This window comes from Pelophylax lessonae, assembly GCF_965119305.1.
Source record: "Pelophylax lessonae genome assembly, chromosome: 6".
Taxonomy (NCBI): Eukaryota; Metazoa; Chordata; class Amphibia; order Anura; family Ranidae; genus Pelophylax; species Pelophylax lessonae.
This window is the reverse complement of record NC_138773.1, coordinates 8,992,460-9,008,326: the sequence shown is the minus strand read 5'-3', so window position 1 is coordinate 9,008,326 and position 15,867 is coordinate 8,992,460. Positions and strand designations below refer to the sequence as shown.

At 43.5% G+C, this 15,867-nt stretch overlaps 2 protein-coding genes across 2 annotated transcripts in view; one reads left to right on the top strand and one right to left on the bottom strand.

The window, feature by feature from the left end:
* Positions 1-15,867, top strand: part of LOC309558391 (uncharacterized protein) — a gene marked incomplete at its 3' end in the record, with an annotated part of 897,500 nt that overhangs the window by 171,518 nt on the left and 710,115 nt on the right. The window lies entirely within an intron of this gene.
* Positions 1-15,867, bottom strand: part of LOC309557608 (uromodulin-like) — a gene marked incomplete at its 3' end in the record, with an annotated part of 51,161 nt that overhangs the window by 3,314 nt on the left and 31,980 nt on the right. Inside the window, exons 6-8 of the mRNA XM_082260400.1 lie at positions 10,016-10,173; positions 6,982-7,230; positions 1,954-2,116 (exon numbers count right to left, since the gene is read on the bottom strand). Of these exons, the coding sequence (XP_082116526.1) occupies positions 1,954-2,116; positions 6,982-7,230; positions 10,016-10,173 (570 nt within the window). The remainder of the gene's footprint in view (positions 1-1,953; positions 2,117-6,981; positions 7,231-10,015; positions 10,174-15,867) is intronic.

Sequence of the window (15,867 nt, the reverse complement as noted above, 5' to 3'; positions counted from 1 at the left end):
GATCGGGAGACCTGGGCAGAGCCGCGGAAGGCGGCGGGAGGGGGGCGTCCCCTCCCGCTCGCTGGGGTAACAATTGAGTGGCTCCCGAGCCGCATCAGTCATTACCGCCGGTAAACTGACCGCCGGCTCTAAAAAACAGTACCAGGGTGATGCCTCTAGCTAGAGGCATCATCCCGGTACAACCACTTAAAGTCAGCCGACGTAGGTCTACGTGGCAGGTCGGTAAGTGGATAAATGTTTGAAACATGAACATTTTCCTGTTCCTTTAAAAAGCATGCCGAGTGGGATGCAATAATAAAATTGCCAGCAAATGACATTTCATTCCCAGCTTCTTAAAAAAAAAAAAAATAACAGGGTAAAGACTCTTCTAAATGTCTTCTAAATGTTTTTCTTGGGACCTTTGGAGGGGTCTCTGTGCTTTTTTTTTTTTTTTGTAAATGTCACTTTTGATGTAGCACGTCCTACAGCAAGAGTCTAGTGAATTCTTAGGCGGTGCTCCGCAGAAAGGTGTGAGGTCACTGGTAAGGACTCAGCAGGTGGAAGCTCCAACTGCTTCTTCAGCAACCACTGACATCTAGAAACTGTCACATTTTTTCATACTGAATTCCCTAAACCTTCCGCATTCAGACAAATGCCTGAACAGCCAACTCTCAGCTCATCCCGAAATGAGTAAAACCTTAACGAGTATTGGGTACACAAGTAGTATCACTTATTACTCATCCACAGAAAAAAACAATGTAAATACACACACGCTGCAATAATGTCCTCTATAAAAACATGTCCATAGTGTAAATTTTTCATCAGTAGGGATGGGCTTCGTGTTCGAGTCGAATCTAAGTTTGACTTGAACACAACCCGTTCGCCGAATAGCGAACAAATGGGCTTCTTCGCGGGAACTTCGAGGTCACGCATCCATAATGCACTGAGCACTGGCCGTGCATTATGTGATTGGACAAAGCATGAACTCTGCCCTCCATGCTTTGGCCAATCAAATCATCTGTGCCATGATTGGCCAAAGGCAAGTGTCTTTAGCCAATCATGGCTCAGGGGTGGCTGTTAAACTCACTACACTCTCCCTGAAGGAATTCCACTTATAAATCACCTGCTGGCCAAGGGATCAAACCCACAACCTCTCAATTGCAAGCCTGATATTCTACAGGAAGGGAAATCCACTCCTGTAAGAGTTTGCATGGGAAAAAGGTGTCTCCACTGAAGCTTTATCACTAATCTTTGTTTCCACATCAACCCAAAATTTTCAAAATCCAGTTGTCATAGGGACAGAAAGTGAGGTGAAATCTTCTGAACAGGGGTACAGACAGCAAAAAAAAATGGTACAGGAGTGGTAACCCTTCCCAATGCTATCCAAAAAATTTAAAGATTATTATTTTGGCTGGGGCTAAACTTAAAGAATGTACCTGTTCCGATTTACAAACAAATTAGACTTAAGAACAAACCTACAGACTCTATCTTGTTTGTAACCCGGGGACTGCCTGTATCCCACTCTTCCCTTCTCCCTTCCCTATATAAAATAAAAACAACAAAACAACAACCCCTAGACTGTTCTTTTTTTTTTTCCCATAAAGTTTTTATTCCTAGACTGTTCATTGACTGAGCCAGAGAGTAAAGTGTTAAGATTCTGCATGCAGTTGCTACCCAGAGGGACCCGAAAAGGTGAGAAATCCAGCAGCCCTCAAGGGGGCAGTGCTACAGACTTCTGGGAAAATTGGTGAGCCAACCACACAAGCAGGAAATGATGTTTCTGGGGGTGTGGTCAGTATACATTCTGTGTACAGAACAGCTCCAGGCGGCCATATTGTATTGCATTTTCAGAAAATTACAACAGCTGCAGATTGAAAAGGAGGGTTTCTAAATCAGTTTTAACTTAGAATTAAGCTGTTTTCCTGAACTCCCAACATTAAAATAAAGAATTATAAGTTAACAATTAATACTCACAGGTGAGCAGACATTGCTGGAGGTGTCACACAAGCCGACCTGGCAGTGTAAATAAACCTGACTGAATCCTCCCAGAAATTTAAACACTTGAAGTGAAAAGCGACCTCTAAGGGACACTCCATTTTCCAGCACAGTGATTGTTTGGTCATTGTGGTTGGGGCATCTAAAAGTGTTATCATCAGACAAGGATTAGAATATTTTCATCAACATCAAGCTATAAATGTGAGTAATTTCCGTTCATTAATACATTCTGTCCTGTAGCAGTTTTCCAATGCTTCTACTTGACAGGTGATAGCTAGAATGACTTTGGTTTACAAACAGAAGGCCCATTCATTATGTCATTTCAAACATGTCCTTTTCTTTTTTTTATGCCTTGAGTTTTAAACAAATAGTCCAAATAGCAGCTTGAAAAATGTAAAGAGACTTTAACAAAAGTATAAAAGAAGGGAGGGAAAGGAAGCGCCACCCAAGTGTAGTAGTACCCAAGCAATTTATTGTTGCACAATAATAAAAACTCACAGAATGTAGGTGTTATGAGGTGGGCTCATAGGATGATATAAGCAGGAGAAGCCGTTTCAATCCATCTCTCACTCTAATCACGCCGTCCATGGGGCTGCATGATGCCAAATCCAGCTCCTTCGGTTGTCCCGTGGCCACCAGGCCTGTAGAAGGAGCTGTAGCTCCGAGCACGTAGCCTGCTCTTGTTTCCCTGCCTGACTGTTTCCACTCTTCGTCTTCTGGTGACGTCTTCCGGTGACGTCACATCCGCCTGCGGTCCACGCTGGTTTGCTTCCTGGTGGCCACAGGAGCTGGATTAGGCATCATGCAGCTCCATGGATGGCGTGATTGAAGTGAGAGATGTTGTTTTTATTTTTAACATCATGTCCTCCCCCAAACTCCCACACAACAGATACAAACACTGAAAATGGACAGCGCACAGGAATGACAACGAGGTGTCAAAGGAGAATCAACAAGCAGCCATCCATGATAAATGTCAATTTATTGAACAAATAAAACCACAGATTGCTAACACGTTACCACATGGGTTTGGATGGCGGTGAGGGCATTGTAGGATAGTAAATGCCAAAGTTGAATGTGGGGTGGTCCAATGCTATACCTCTCGGAGATGTAGGGGTGTCCAGGGAACGGAACCCACTGTGGGGTGAAAGGAGGATCCTGGCCGGTCGCCGTCGGTGCATAAACAAGATGTGGTACTGGAGCGCCGAGGGTAGCGTGGTGCCCGAAAGTGACATCACTCAGTGTGACAGAGCCAGATGCAGGAACCAGCATGGTATACAAGCAAGTACGTTTCCGTGATTACGCGTTTTGTGAGACTTGACAAAGCGCATGTGCGCAAAACGTGTAGTCATGGCAATAGGCTTGCTTGTGTTCCATGCATCTAGTTCCGTCCCACTGAGTGACATCACTTCCCACCACCACACTACTGTCACGCCATGTCTGGAATTTGATCCTGAGACCTGGTGTTCCTTGGAGGGTTCCCTATTGCCTGTGCCACTGGGGAACTTCCTTTTGCGTAACACCCTTGTTTTTCTACTCCTTGAGTTTGGATGCTGGCCCCACCCTGTGTCCAGCTGTTGGCTGTCATCTAATCTGGTGACCCTATAAATCTTAACTTCCCCTTCCTGTCTTTGCCCATGTATAGGTCTTGTTCCCTGGGTGTTGGTGATAAACTTGGATTTTGTTGATTGGGTTTTGCCGGCTCTGCCTGTTCCTGACCTTGCCTTTTGGACTACTCCTTTGGATTTCACTGATTGCTGTTGCTGACTCTGCCTGTTCCCAACCTTGCCTCTTGGACTACTCCTTTTTATTTCGTTGATTGCTGTTGCCAACTCTGCCTGTTCCTGACCTTGCCTCGTGGACTACTCCTTTGGATTTTAGCTGACCTTGGTTCGCTCTCTAATAACTGTGAGTGCTTGTTTGATGTTCCTTGATATAGCCTGTGTGCACTTTCTATTTAGGTCCCATATTTCTGGCTGTAGGATCTCAACCGCCCATCCACCTGATACTGGGATAAGAAGACTACCGGTCAGAAACCAGAGGGACGATTAGAGTCTCCAGACAGACCTGACAGCTACCCTTGGCGCTCCAGGACCACGGCTTGTTTATGCATCAACGGCGACCAGTCAGGATCCTCTTTTCACCCCACAATGGGTCCCTTTCCTTGTACACCCCTACATCTCCGAGCGGTATAGCATTGGACCACCCCGCATTGACCATTGGCATTCACCATCCTACAATGCCCTCATCGCCATCCAGACCCATGTGGTAACATGTTAGCAATCCCTGGTTTTATTTGTTCAATAAATTGACATTTATCATGGATTGCTGTCTGTTGATTCCCTTTGACATTCCTTTGCGCTGTCCATTTTCAGTGTTTCATTATTTTGCATTTACATCCTATGCTTGGGACTGGCAGCACAAGGATTGTCTGGTTTGGATATTTCAGTGTCATATTGGTAAACTTCCTTTTCAGGGGGTCCTGATTATCAACACTTGGACTTTTTGTATATACACACAACAGATAGAATCCCAGCACACCAGGCATTCAGCTTTGTACCCTAATGGGTGAAGGTTGGGTAAGCATGCCAGTCCCTTGTTAAAATAATAAAATAAATCCTTAAAAATCTACAGTGCTTGGAGAAGAATCTCTTAAATTGTGTTTCCACAATCCACACTCCCCATATATATATATATATATATATATATATATATATATATATATATATATATATATTTTTACATCTTCCTGCTTATCTGGGCAGCTTCACATTTCTCATGATTTTTTTTTTTTTTTAGGCTTTGCCTTGTACTGCCGCAAGTCAAATCTCAAATAGTTATAAATTTCACACTGGCAATTAAAAGCAGGTGTTTGAGGGATGTTAAAAAATGCCCCTGAAATGCCTATGCATGTGATACAATGGACAGAACAAGTGCTGTTCACATGATCGAAACATGAAGCGTTATCATCGCTTCACTTAAAAAATGAAGCCCCATGTCGAGTCAAGAGACATTTGAAGCCTTTCAATGCCTTCCATTATAGTCTATTGTAACACTTCACAAACGTTCTCGTAGGTGTTTGTGGTGTGGTTGCGGGGTGTTAGGATTAGTTTATTTCCTGTCATGAAATAGGCATTTGTGGAGCAATTTTAACGCGCCTTAACACTCAACAAATGCTTTAAAACTACAATGCTCATAGGGCATTTGGGGAGCATTTTTAACTTGTCATTAACACTTGCAAAATGCCAGTCTAACACCCCTACTAAAGCTCATTGACACCAGTCTAACGCAAATACTAAAGCTCATGGACGCCAGTCTAATACCCTATTAAAGCTCATTGATGGTAGTCTAACACCTATGCTAAAGCTCTTTGATACCAGTCTAACATCCCTAATAAAGCTCATTGACGCCAGTCTAACATCCCTACTAAATTTCAGTGACGCCAGTCTAACATCCCTACTAAATTTCATTGATGCCAGTCTAACACCAATACTAAAGCTCAATAATGTGAGTCTAACGCCCATACTAAAGCTCATTGACACCAATCTAAAATCCCTACTAAAGCTCATTGTTGCCAGTCTAATACCCCTATTAAAGCTCATTGGTGCCAGTCTAACTGTAACGCTCCTGCGTTTTATGTATAATGTGGATTTACAGCTGCAGAAATATTCCACTTCAGTAGTCATGTAGAGAAACGCTGAGACACCAATCCCAACTCCCAAGACTCATCATGTGTGGATGATCTCAATTCAGCAAGTAGATACACACACTCAATAAGATGTTCCTAGAGTGACTTATGTATATAATAATATAGTGATGATAGGCTGAAGAGACAGGTTGGGTAGAGATGGTAGATGACAGACACTTGAAAGGAATGTTCTTGAAAGTAAGATAGTAGCAGATGGGATGCAGATAGGTTAGCAATCATGTATGGTAGCAGATGATAGAGTAGCAGGTGAATATACAGGAGAGACCAACCCAGTGCAAGAGCAGATGGTAGTAGGCTCAAGAGCCAGCAATCTTAGATAATGCAGATGTAGTAATAGTCCTTAGTATGCAGAGCTAGATAGTGTAAGCTTTAGTATGAAGGCTATAGAGGTTTCCCCTGTGGGGTACTTATCACTAGTAGCAATGTAGCAGAGGAGAGGTTCGGCAAGAGCGGATGATCCGGTAGCGGGATACAGGGATCAGCGCAGCGTGGTTCCGACAGCGAGGTATGCTTGCAAGCATGAGAGCTTCAAGGCAGATTATGCGGCGTTGAACGAACATGTGAGTGAGACCCCCGGAGGTTGAAATAGCCGCTCCAGCGGCGCTCAGTGATGACAGCATCAGTCTTAAAGGTGTATGCGCACCTTACCAAAGGAGAATGGTGGGGCGCATACACTTAGGAAAAGAGGAATTAGGGTAACCAAAGGTACCAGAACATTACACTAACACCCATACAGTCTCATTAACGCAAGTCTAATGCCCATACTAACACTATAGGAGCATTTATTAATCATTCAAAATGTAGTCAAGTGTGAACAAGCCCTTAGTCTGGTTGAAAAATGACAAACGTCTATCCAGTTTAAACAGTAGAAGGGGAAAAAAAGGAAAAAAGAAAACAATTAAAGGACAATATTAGCAAACTCCAGTCAAATTGAAACTACTAATGTCACTCATGACTAAATCAAGATTGACAACATTTCACACCCATACCTACACTCCACTGTTATTCCATTGTCATTATTCACTCACTTCATCTACTCAGAGTAGCAAGGAGTAGCAACCAACCATCTCACCGATAAAATGATGATGGACTCCTGGGACCCTCATCACTACAGCTCTATCTGAGGAATAAGGGTTTCCTGGGATTTGTCCATTCCTGCAATTAAATATTCATTGTTTTCCTGGTTGCAGATCTGATTGGGTGCTCTGGGTTTAATTGGCAACACAGGAAATATGATAAAATGACAAAGCATATTATAATAGTTTGAGAAGAATAATATACAACACATGTAATGAACTTACTGGTTTATTAGAATATCATATCTGGGACCGTAGAAGCTGTCAGCTGTTGGGGTGACATAGCAGGTTTTCATGACGAGCACAAATGGAGATGAAGCCATAGCTCCGGTGACAATGACACCAACATATAGCATGGAGGAGGAGTCCAGCCACACCTGGGAATCAGTATATAGGTTGGTGTATCCTGAATCTTGGAATAGACCCATCGTAATTGTGAAATTTGCTGTTCCAGCCACATTGATAGGAACAATGCTGTAACAGAATAGAATCATTATTAAAAAAAAAAGCAAAAATTATAAAGACATGATGTGTTCATTTTTGTCCCCAGATAGAGATAGCTTCTTTGTTTTAGGACCCATAAAGTGTTTTCTGTTTTGTTTTTTTGTGTAGAACGGCAATATTAGAAATACATTTATACCACTAGCTTTTAAGAGAATAAATTAAAATCACATCTTACTTTTAGAAAATTTGTAGCCAACCTCACTCTATGAGGGAGTGCACGGTAGGAAGATATTGAGACTCATTTACTAAAGGATTTGATAATTCTCCCACAAGAAAATGTGTGAATATTCACTTCAATTATTCAATCATGTGAAAATCAAATTCCTTTTTTGCTTTTTCTGCACATGATTGGATAATTAAAGACAATGTTCACACAATATAGATGCATGCACAATACAAAGTAAAGGTTTACACAAGGGGCTCTTTCAATTATTTGTGTATTCTTAATATCAGATCCTATCTACATCGAACAAAATTATAAATGCAACACTTTTGTTTTTGCCCCCTTTTTTTTCATGGGCTAAACTCAAAGATCTAAGACTTTTTCTACAGTATGTACACAAAAGGCCGATTTCTCTCAAATATTGTTCACAAATCTGTGTAAATCTGTGTTAGTGATCACTTCTCCTTTGCCGAGATAATCCATCCACCTCACAGGTGTGGCATATCAAGATACTGATTGGACAGCATGATTATTGCACAGGTGGGCCTTAGGCTGGCCACAATAAAAGCCCACTTTTATTGTGAGCTGAGCATTATAGGAATGTGTAGAGCCCCTTCATTTCTCAGCTCACCCTTCACATGACTGTGGAGGTGAAGCCGGGAGGAAAATGAATATGGTCTGTATCATAAGAGGACAGATTTGGGCAGTTATTGAATGTTTAATAGTCAGGGCTTAAAGGAGAACAAAGCAGCAATACTAAAATATACAAAGGGCATTAAAGCAAACCATTTAAAATATATTTAGTGGCCCCATCCCTTTCTGTTTTTGATGCTCTGGCTTATGAAAATGCTGAATCTGTGGAGGAATAGTAGAGGAGGTCACATAAGCAAAATAAAATTACAAGTCCAAGCTGTCATTGTATTCTGGCCGGCCTGGATAGTAACTGACATTGTTCACAGCTCTGGTAATGGGAAGCCTAGCAATGACAGACCTTAGTCTGGTCTCCGGGAGGCACCACTGACTTTGGAAGATAAGAGCCACATGGAGAATTGGATATAAGTCAGTGTGGGTGGCCAAAACTTTATACCAACGCCAGTGGCCGCCCCCCCCCCGCCCCAAACGACGCAGAAAAAAAAAAGATTAAATTGAAAAAAAAAAAAAGTCAAGTTTTCGCCCACTAGGAGCGCCAGACTGTGTGCTGGGTATGGGGGGGGGGGTGGGGTTTTTGACCCCACCCTCGCCCGGCAGAGGCGCCAATTGGCGTTCTTCTGGGGGTGTGTCGGGGGGCAGAGCAATGTGCCTCGACACACCCCACTTTAATGATGTCCGTGCTGTGATTGGCCCAGAGTCCAGCCTGGACCAATCACAGGAGGACATCGGACCTGGTGACGTGACGCCTGGGGGTGGTGCATCGTTCCCGCCCGATGTAGACGATTGACTCGCAAGCAAGAGCGGCGTGGAGGAGCTGACAGTTGGACGGATCGGAAGAGCAGCCTGACCGGCGTGGAGGAGCTGACAGTCGGACCGGATCGGAAGAGCAGCGTGACCGCCGAGGAGGAGCGAGTGAGTGAGCTGTAGCTGCCCGCGGCCAGGACGGTAGGAGACGTCGCAGCCGCGCAGCCAGGGAGGGTGAGTAGACACAGTCCCAGGCTCCCAGCAGTGTGTGAGAGACCGTCAGGGACCAGCAGCAGCAGCTAACAGTAAGTGGCGATATTAGACAATATGGCGGCGGCGCACTGTGTGTTTTTTGTGAAGCTGCATGCCTGCTGTACATTGAGCTGTGCCATCATGCCTGCTGTACATTGACCTGTGCCATCATGCCTGTACATTGAGCTGTGCCATCATGCCTGTACATTGAGCTCTTCCATGCCTGTATCATGACCTCAAAGTCATGCAATTTTTTTACCGCATTTTTTGCCGCAAAGCAATACCTATTACATTTTTCTTATTGCGCCCCCCCCCCCCCAAAAAAAAATTTTTTGAGCACCAGCCGCCACTGACCAACGCTGATTTGCTGCTCATTCTACATTTGTAGCTTCCCAGCCCAAAGCACTTTGGTGGCAAACCAGGGACACTGCCCAAACAGAATTTGTATGTAATCTGACAGGACCACTTCCCCTCCGCTGATTTTCAAATTTCACACTGTTCAATAACATATCAGTTTGTATTTTATCACATCAACCCTAGATTCAGTATGTGTCTGTCTGTGTGACTGGTAAGGAGGTCGGTCTTTATTCGACCCTGGGAAAAAGTTTTATTAAGCCTTCCCAAATCCACTTATCAACTATTCTCAGGCAGTGCAGGCTCAAAGGGAAGCTGCTTTAGGCCCCACAACAATGACTGGGCCCGGGGCAGCTGTCCCTTTTGCCCTGCCTTAAAGACGGCCCTGCTGGTAAGTAGACTGTAATCCTGATGTATCAAGTGGATCCTGATATATACATTACTCTTGAATATGTTGGTGCTATATAAACATAGGAAATACATTTCTACAGGACTGGACACCAGCTGGACGGTTACAATATCTGAGTGCAATCTCAGCTCATTCAGCTCTACACCTGTATATAGGAAAGGTACCAAGGAAAAGTGACTCACATTATGTAGGCGCTGCTCACAACGGTTAGAAGGTTGATCTCCATATTTAATGGATAAGAACAATGAAAGTCAATGGGGTACTCGTCTCTTATAATCACTCCATCGGATTTTGGTGTTAGGTATACAGTATTTGTATATGTGATCTCAGTTCCATTGTTCTGAAAAATAACATTTACAGGAAAAAGTCAAATACAATTCCAGGCAAAAATATTTTTCTTTTTACTCTATGGCAAATACAACTTATTGTATATTATTGTCATGTATCCAGCTCATTTCTTCTGCAGTCTATCACTCAGTGTGAGCTGCCATTTTAGTCAAAGCAAGGCAACAAAATGAGTAAGCTTCTCAATAAAGTGATCAATGATTGGTTTACTGATTGCTCTCTGTCTGTCCTCATTGTATTCTCTACCATAGAAATCATTCACCTCCTGGACTAAGTCACCTTTTATTGCTCATTTGGCTTTCCTGTTCTTTAGGGGAAATCCAGAGCTGAGTTACATTGTTACAGCTGCTGACCCCAATATGTTATAGACCAGGGGTCTTCAAACTATGGCCCTCCAGTTGTTCAGGAACTACAATTCCCATCATGCCTAGTCATGTCTGTGAATGTCAGAGTTTTACAATGCCTCATGGGACGTGTAGTTCCGCAACAGCTGGAGGGCCGTAGTTTGAGGATACCTGTTATAGACATTTGTGATTTACAAATCATTTTATTGATTCCTATTGAGAAATTGGCAAGCCCGCTAGAGTGTTCTCAGCATCAAATCTTCCCATCACAAATACAAATCCATCAAATAAGGATTTTTAATTCACATTAGTATTCACCAGAAGGTAGTCTTTGGATAGGGCAGAGAATGGGAAGAAAGGATGATGGGTAGGTGAATATGCCAGGTCATACTTGCTTTATCCAAATACTAGTGGTTTTCTACTATCAGATCACTACAGGAAGTATGTTGTATATTTTAAACATATCAGGTACATCCTTTATTTTTATTAAACTGTGTTCTCTTTGCGGGGCTTGGTTTGACCTCAGAGTAAGATGGCCGCTTAGCCTGTGAGCTCCCGCCGACAGAGGACACAATCCTTTCCCATCGGAGGCTTTGCAAAGTTTTTATGCCATCTGTCATAGGGACCTTATCCCTCAGCTACGAGATCCCATTCTCCTTGTGAAAATAGCAGCCGTCTGAGCCAGAACATCCCAGAGATATTTAGAAAGCAAGGCCGACAGCATGACGACTGCACCGCAGGGCACCTCTGCATCCATCAACCAGATGGCGACGGACCTGGCATAGACTCATCTACCGCCATCCAAAGGAGAGGGCTCTCTCCCACACCACCAAAAGCTTAGTCACAATGACCTACGCACCATAGTGACGGACATTAAGGATACGTTGTCGGCGGCAATCATCGACCTATGCCATGATATTCAACCACTTGCTGGCAGGGTGCAGGAGGTGGAAAAGATGGGGGCACATCAGGACACAGCTCTATGCCACATGAATCAAAAGGTAGACACTCACACCTTGCAATTAAAAGATCTTCACAGGCATATGGAGGATTTAGACAATCAAAGAAGACGGCATAATCTTAGGGTAAGAGACCTCCTGGAATCAGTAGACCAGGAACAGCTACTACCCACTGTGACCAGCCTATTCACCAACCTCTTTGACAGGCCATCTTCTACTCCATCAGGCTCTTAGGCACCAAAGCGGAGTAGCAGAACCACTGTGTGATGTAGTCAGCTGCCTGACATACTTTCTGCTTAAGAAGGAGATTCTACAGAAAGCACAAAATAGAATTCAGCAATCACATGGAGGTACTGATGTTCGCATATACCAAGATCTATCAAACATCACCCCTGCTGGAGATTCTTTTTACCAAAGGGATCCACTATAGGTGGAAGCTCCTCTTCTGCCTGTCAGCGTTTACTCAAGGCCGCACAGCCTTTTTAAGAGTGCTGGAAGATCTTCCACAATTTTGCGGGACTCTGAACATCCCTGTGGTTTAAGTTCCCAGCTGGAACGCAGACTTCTGCCCTACCACCATGAAACCAACATAAAAACCACCACCGGTCAGAAGTAAACCCATGGAAGCTCAAGACCAATGATACCACAGGCACCGATCATCTTCTGCAGCAAGACCACATGCCTCCCTTCCTGTGTCACATCATAGTGAGAGCCCCACAAAATCTCCACAATTACGAGGGGCTCGGTGTGACCATAAATATGGTCCCAACTAAAGCTCCTAACAGCAGATAGGTTCCCACCTTGGTTAGTCTTTTGTTCTATGTTCACTGTTTGCTTCCCTGTTGAGACCCCCCCCTCCCCACCTGGACAGGTGTAAAAGTGATAATAACTACGTTATTATATCGCATCCACCTCCCCTGATTCTACCCAAGGCTTTATGCATTGTGGTCAAGTTGTCCCCATTGCAAGCAAATCTTTCTATTTGTCAGCTATTCCGGAATTTGATCATCACCCCATGTCCCTAACCAGCGTTATACTTACCTATTTTGCTCCACAGGGCCCCCCTGTATCACACTATGGAAGATGAATGGGCCCCTTTTGCACTACCCACAACCCCCCCCCCCCCCCTGGTGATTAGGCAATATCACACTTCACACGATGTGTCTGCTACCTGAGCCCTATAACTTGGGGTACATACCCTGACTCTTTGACTGTCAGCCATGTTCTCTGTAATATAATTGTAATGTTCCGGTACCTTTGGTACCCTAAATTACTCTTTTCACAAGTGTATGCGCCCCACCATTCTCTTTTGGAAAGGTGCGCATACACCATTAAGACTGAAGCTGTCATCACCCAGCGCCGGACTAGATGGCTATTTAAATCGCCGGTTCTCACTCACATGTGTTCGTTCAAACACCCTTACCTGGATGCTAACCTTGCTTGAAGCTTCCATGCTTGCAAGCTTACCTCGCTGACGGAACCTCGCTGCGCTGATCCCTGTATCCTGCTACTGGATCATCTGCCTCTCCTGAACCACCCTTCGGCTGTATCGCTAATAGTGCTAAGTACCCCGCAGGGGAATTCTCTATAAACTTATACTAAGCTTACACTATCTAGCTCTGCATAGTAAAGACTGTTTATCACATCTGCATAACTAGATTGCTAGCTCTTGAGACTACTGCTACTTTTCTGCACTGGGTTGATCTCTTTTGTATGTCCACCTGCTATTCTGTCATCTGCTACCATACAACATTGCTAAACCTTCCTGCATCCATCTGCTACTGTCTCACCTTCAAGTGTCTATCACCTACCACCTCCACTCAACCTATCCCTCAACCTTCATCATTGTGTTACCACATACATAAAGTCACTCTAGGAACCAGCTTGCTAATTGTGTGTATTTACTGGCTGAAATAAGACCTTCCACACATGATGAGTCATTGAGGTTGGGAATGGTATCTCAGCATATCTCTTACATGACTACTGACGTGGAACTATTTCTGCAGCTGAAAATCCACACCATATAAGAAACGCAGGAGCGTTACAGATTGAACGAACCAAAAAATGGATTCAGCAGAAATAACCACTCAGGTGACACAATTAAAACAGCAAGTATCCGCGTTAATACACGCACTTGCTGAATTAAAAGAAGACAATCAGGCTCTGTCGCAGCAGGTAATTAGACTGACACAACTTACCTCTGCTCAGTCCCCTGAACCCAAGATAAATCCCCCTTTGGTATTTACAGGCGATCGCAAAAAATTTCGCGAATTTAAAAACGCATGTGAGTTACTTTTTTTGCTAAAACCTCGTACCTACCTTACTGATCACATTAAGGTTTGTACTATTATTTCTTACCTATCAAGCGATCCTCGAGCCTGGGCAGATTCTCTTTTTGAGAAAAACGACCAGCTTCTCAACTCCTATGCCTTGTTCCTGGCAGAGCTCACTAGCCTATATGATGACCCCAATAGGCAGAGTACTGCTGATCTTCAGTTAAGATCCTTGAAACAAGGAAGGAGGCCTGTAGAAGACTTTGTCGCAGAGTTCAAGAGATGGACCCTTGATTCAGAATGGAATGATGCATCTCTGAAAACCCAATTTAGGCTTGGCCTATCAGAAGCCGTTAAGGACGAGCTCGCCCGAGCGGATCTGCCAAAAACCCTGGATGCATTAATACAACTCAGTATTACCATAGATAGAAGACTACGAGAAAGAAAGGCTGAAAAGATGGGAATGCCATTATCCGTTTCCTCTCGGAGTCTGGCCGTTCCTATGGAGGTAGGAACCATACGCCCAATGCTATCAACTATGGAAAAAGCCAAAAGACTAAATGAAAATCTCTGCTTGTACTGTGCATCCCCGGATCACAAGATAAACGTCTGTCCCTTAGTCAACAAAAAGAAGGGTGAGTGTTCACATGTCTCTCTAGGAGGATTGACAACTTCATTCACTAACCCCTACATTTCTGTTTTTTTGACATTACAGTGGGACCAGAACAGGATTACTACTAAGGCCATGATTGACACAGGATCTTGTGGAAATTATATGGATATATGTTTTGCTGCTTTAAATAAAATTCCTATTATTTCTAAACTCAAACCTGTCTCAGTAAGTCTTATTACCGGTGTTCCGTTATCCTCTGGTCCGATCACCGATCAGACACAAGCACTTCTAGTCATTATTAACGAGTCTCATAGGGAGACTTCTACTTTCGATTTAATACCTTCACCCCACTTTCCCATTGTGTTGGGACTTCCCTGGTTACACACACACCAACCAACCATAGATTGGAAGAAACGGTCCTTGACCTTCCCTTCTTGTTATTGCGAGGAAAAGTGTAACCTCCCGTTTTCCGGGAAGATTCTGTCTGTGGTGACAGATGAGATTGCACCACTATGTTATCAGGATCTTTCTGAGGTTTTTCTTGAGAAAAATGCTCAAACATTACCTCCTCATCGAGACTATGATTGTAGCATTGATCTACTCCCAAATAGCAAATTGCCGTTCGGTCATGTTTATCCTCTGTCACAGGATGAACTTGCCCATCTCAAAACCTATTTGGATGAGAACTTGGAAAAAGGTTTTATTAGACCTTCCACTTCTTCTACAGCAGCAGGACTCTTTTTTGTTCGCAATAAAGATTCAAGTCTCAGACCTATCATCGACTACAGGAAATTGAATGCTGTCACAATAAAAGATCGCTATCCTCTACCGCTTATCCCTGAGCTCATTGAGCAGGTGCGTGGAGCTACCTATTTTTCAAAATTAGACCTGAAAGGAGCATACAATCTCATTTGAATCCGTGATGGACACGAGTGGAAGACTGCATTCAGAACTAGATACGGATTGTTCGAATATCTTGTGATGCCATTCGGCCTATGCAATGCCCCTGCAGTTTTCCAACGATTTATAAATGATATTTTTAAAGACTTACTAGATGTCTGTGTTGTGGTATATCTGGACGATATACTTATATATTCACGGACCCTGTCTGAACACATAAGACATGTAAGACTTGTATTATCGAGATTGCTTGCACATAATCTTTATGTGAAGCTGAAGAAATGCTTGTTCCATAAAGATGAGGTACTCTTTCTAGGCTACATCATATCCAAAACAGGAATCAAGATGGACATGAGCAAAATATCCTGCATTCAGGATTGGCCTACACCAACTACACGCAAGGTGCTACAGCGATTCCTGGGATTTTCAAATTTCTACAGGAAGTTCATAAAAAACTTTTCTGCTATTGTGAGACCCCTCACCCAGCTCACTAGCATAAAAATACCATTTAAATGGTCAGAAGAAGCAAATAAGGCTTTCCACTTGTTAAAGACAAGGTTTACTTCCGCTCCCATATTACGCCATCCAGACCCATCCCTC